The sequence below is a fragment of the Vanellus vanellus genome, assembly GCF_965231255.1.
Source record: "Vanellus vanellus genome assembly, chromosome: 1".
Classification (NCBI taxonomy): Eukaryota; Metazoa; Chordata; class Aves; order Charadriiformes; family Charadriidae; genus Vanellus; species Vanellus vanellus.
Window position 1 is genome coordinate 138,667,575 of NC_138905.1, and position 3,870 is coordinate 138,671,444.

Here is a 3,870-nt window from a genome sequence, read left to right on the forward strand (position 1 = left end):
GACTCACACCGAGCTACGTATATCTCATGCTTTGCCTCTCTCAGAAATACATTGCTTTGTTTTTCTTCCCACAGATGAATCCACAGTAAGCCAGCGCTCGCTTCTACTCATTTGCGCACGTACAGTTCAGACTGTACACTTCTGAATTTAGTCATGTTACATCCTGTGTTACCTGATTAAGATCAGTAGCCGGGAGTTGATTGTTTAATTGACTTTTCAGAAACTCAGCTAAAACTTTCCTATCCCTTCCCCATTATGTATGGGGAATACAATGAAAGCTTGAAACATTTACAAGCGCAAGAAATGGTTCACTTAATTCCTGAACTCATCAGCTTAAATTACTTTGGAGGTCCCTATGCCACCAGGACTTCCCAAATCTCCTCACGGACTGCAATGAAACATCTCAGGCCTGAATCCTAGATCCCTATCAAACACTTGGTTCTGCAAGTTTTCCACTGCCGGGGGGCTGGGGACTGCACCCACAAATACACAGCACCTCGGGGCTCCTCCTCCAGCAGCAGGCGCATCCCCCAAACCTTCAAGTAGAGGAGCCCCACTGCCCTCACTGGTGTAAACTCAAGGACAGAGTTTGTTGATGCTGTGGGACGCTGCTAGGGAGAGGTAGGATGAAACCCCAAATTTACGTGACCCGCCCCAAGTCAGCAGCAAAACCCAGGCTTCCCCAGAGGGATGAATTTTGCTTTATAGGAACTGGCTGAAATTATTAATACAGGCTCAACCCCTGAAGATACATCTAAGGCACTGAAGAACCACGCTCACCACCCTCCTACAGGCTATCTGACAGCAATTTTTTTCCAGAATGTTGATTACGCACTTCAAAGTGAAGCGAGTGATGGATGAAATCCATGGCTACTCAGGTCAGCTCCTACTGACCTCCCCGGATCACAGATTTTACCCGCTGTCATTTGAGTAAAAATAACCAAGTGTCCCAGGCCTGAATGAACTGCTATAAACCAGCAACATGGAGTGTTCCTATTTGCATATAGGTTTTTTTAATCTTCATTTTATAAGCCACCATGAGGTTTTTGCCCCTGAATGGTTAGTTTTCAATTACTAAAGAAACTGCAGCTTTTTATTCTTTGATATCAATTCTCAGGATCAAGTAGCCATTAAGAGATTATAAAACAATGTTCAAAACTTGACTAACATTTTAGCGAAATGATTTCTAATTGCATGGAACACAATCCACTAAAATAGCTTTAGGATACTAAAAAGCTTATGTTCCATCATGGACTGAAAATTATAATTACTTCTTCCTTTAAATACTGTATCAGCAGACTAAGCCTTAATTATTAATTAAATGAATTACGGATTTATACAACCGAAGTTGAATCTCTGCAACAGTACAGAACGGTTCTTATTAGAAGAGCTATGCCATGGGCGGGGCAGAGCAATACACATAGCCAAATTTTTTGCCTTTATCAATCTCTACATTAAAGAAATATTTAAAGTGATATACTCACATGGTACCAAATTATAAGACATGCAATTTTTTACTGCAATTGTGTAAAACCTAGCTTCGAGGAACACAAATTTATCTATTGCAGAGAGCACGTCTCGAAAAAAATGAGAATGCTGATTGAGGATTGAGTCATCTCCAAAGGTTTTATAGTATCCCGTGTCTCAGTACCGGCTTTTATGCTTCATATCCTTTGATACAGTTCTCCAAATAGAGGACATAAATACCATCCAGGTTTTAAAACATTTTATTTGCATATTAAAAAAATTGTGCATTCCAATAATTAAAATCATTTGAACAACAAAAAAAAAAAATGGCACTCGATTAACTGCATTTTACAGCTCGCAGGACCTTGGTACAGCTTTGCATTTATTCGTGTGTTACTCTAGTTTACTGTAGTCCCACCCAAGTTCTTCTTTCATCAACATGCAAGCTCTTTCATGCCACCAGGACCAAAGCCAGACAGGCAGAGGGAAAGGCAGCGCCTTCATTCAGTGTCAGTAGTTCTCTCTATTCTTTTGATGTGAAAGGGGCAGTACAGTCATTTTAAACTTTATCCAACCTCTTTGCATCTTACAAAGTTAAACAGCTAAAAGAAGTAAAATAAGAAGGCAATGCTTGTGGAATGTACAGTGCATAATTTGGAAGGGCAGATTTCATTACGATTCACCCGCTTGCTTCTCCTGTTCAATTGCTAAAAAAGGGGAAAAAACAAACAAAACAAAACAAAAAAAAAAAAAAAAAAAAAAAAAACGGAAAAAGGAGAGAGAAAAAAATAAGGATCGAGAACCTGAAATACATTCACATGACAATTCCTATAAAAAAATATATGTATATAAAAAAATGTATCTATCTCAAAACGGAAATGTAAATAATTGTAAATGAAGCGCTACCAGGCGGTGGGTTCAGGCTTTGGCTGTCTGGCACAGCCACAGCCGCCTCTACCCTCCCTCCACCCCGCACCCCCGGCTCCCCGCCTGCCGCCCCTCTTTGTCTCCTCCCGCCTCCCTCCCTCCCTCCCTCCCTCCCTCCCTGCCTCCTTCCCTCCCTGCATCCCTGCCTGCCCTTCCCCGCCGCCCGCCCGCCCGCACTCACTTTCTTTTGAAGGCAGCGGGTTTTTCTCTTGCGTCTCTGTCTTCTTCAATTTGGACTTGTCAAATTTCTCGATCTCAGCCATGTCTGGTTTGTCGGACATGTTGGCAGGTGACTCTGCGCACACAAGGGAACAGCACGTTACCCCCGGCGAGGCGAGGGGCTCCCCGTTATCCCCCCCGTTACCCCCGGCTCCCCCCCTCCTCCCCCGTTACCCCCGGGGCCGCGCCCGCCGCTCCCCCCCCCCCCCCCCCCGGGGCGGGGAGCCGGGGCGCCGCCGCCGAAGCCCAACACCCAACGCACGCCGAAAATAAGACGCTTAATCCCCGGCATATTTAAAAATAGTGGTGATAATAACGACAATTATTATTATTAAAAAAATAAGTGTTAATTTAATCCAGCACCAGAGGCAGGGCAGCCCGCCGCCAGCCGCCGCCGGGGGCGACTCCCAGTATTTGCGCGCTGCGGAGTACAATAGAGGGGAAGCGCCCGGCGCTGACCGCGTTTTTAACTCGTTAAGGGAAAAAGAATTTAAAAAAATAAATTAATTAAAAATAAAGCCCTGGGACGGCAACAAAGCCGGCTTGCGGCGGGCACGCCACCGCCCTGCGGCGCTGCGGCCCCCAGACAATACCTCCCCCCTCACAAACAATAGCCCCCCCCCCCCCCGGACAATAGCCCCCGCGCCCTGCCCTGCCCGCCGTCCCTCTCCGCCGGGGGTGCCGGGCAGGGGTTCGTGCTGCCCGTGCTGGTGGACCCGAAAGGGGGGGTGGGGGGGTGGAGGGGGGGGGGGGGGTCGGCGGGACCCACCGGTGTCGCCGCGCGGTGATGCTCAGCCCCGCCGCTCGCTGCTGCCGCCGCTCCGCACGCCAGTATAAAGGGCGCTCGCTGGCGGGGCGGTTTTATCCCCGCGCCTATGCAAATGGCGGTGATGTCACCCGCTAACCATTTTGCCGCTTTCCGCCTTTTTCTCTCTCTCTCTTTTTTTTTTTTTTTTTTTTTTTTCCTTTCCCCCCCCTTGCTTCCTTCCCCTCCCTCCGCCGCCCAGCCCTCCTCCCTCCCTCCCAGCCCCCTCCGGCGCACACGCACACACAGCTACATACACACACGGGCATACACGCACACCCTTAAAGCCGAAAATCGCCCTGGTCCCCGTCCCGGTGCCGGTGCCGGTCGGCGGGAGGTATTCCCGGGATGGGCCGGGGGCGGGGGAGGGAGTGCTGCCCCGGGTTCCCCGACCCCCGCCCTGCCCCGCCGCCCCGGGGCCGGGGAGCGTCTGGGGCGGGGGCGGGTAGGGG

The 3,870-nt window shown here is 49.3% G+C and overlaps 1 protein-coding gene across 1 annotated transcript; it reads right to left on the reverse strand.

Annotated features, from left to right (window-relative positions):
• Nucleotides 1–1,711: 1,711 nt before the first annotated feature.
• Nucleotides 1,712–3,505, reverse strand: TMSB4X (thymosin beta 4 X-linked). The gene is made up of 3 exons (XM_082489091.1): nt 3,383–3,505; nt 2,576–2,689; nt 1,712–2,174 (listed from the first exon to the last, which is right to left on the reverse strand). Exons 2-3 carry the CDS (start codon nt 2,673–2,675, stop codon nt 2,140–2,142), a joined length of 135 nt encoding a protein of 44 aa, XP_082345217.1. The 5' UTR covers nt 2,676–2,689; nt 3,383–3,505; the 3' UTR covers nt 1,712–2,139.
• Nucleotides 3,506–3,870: the final 365 nt, after the last annotated feature.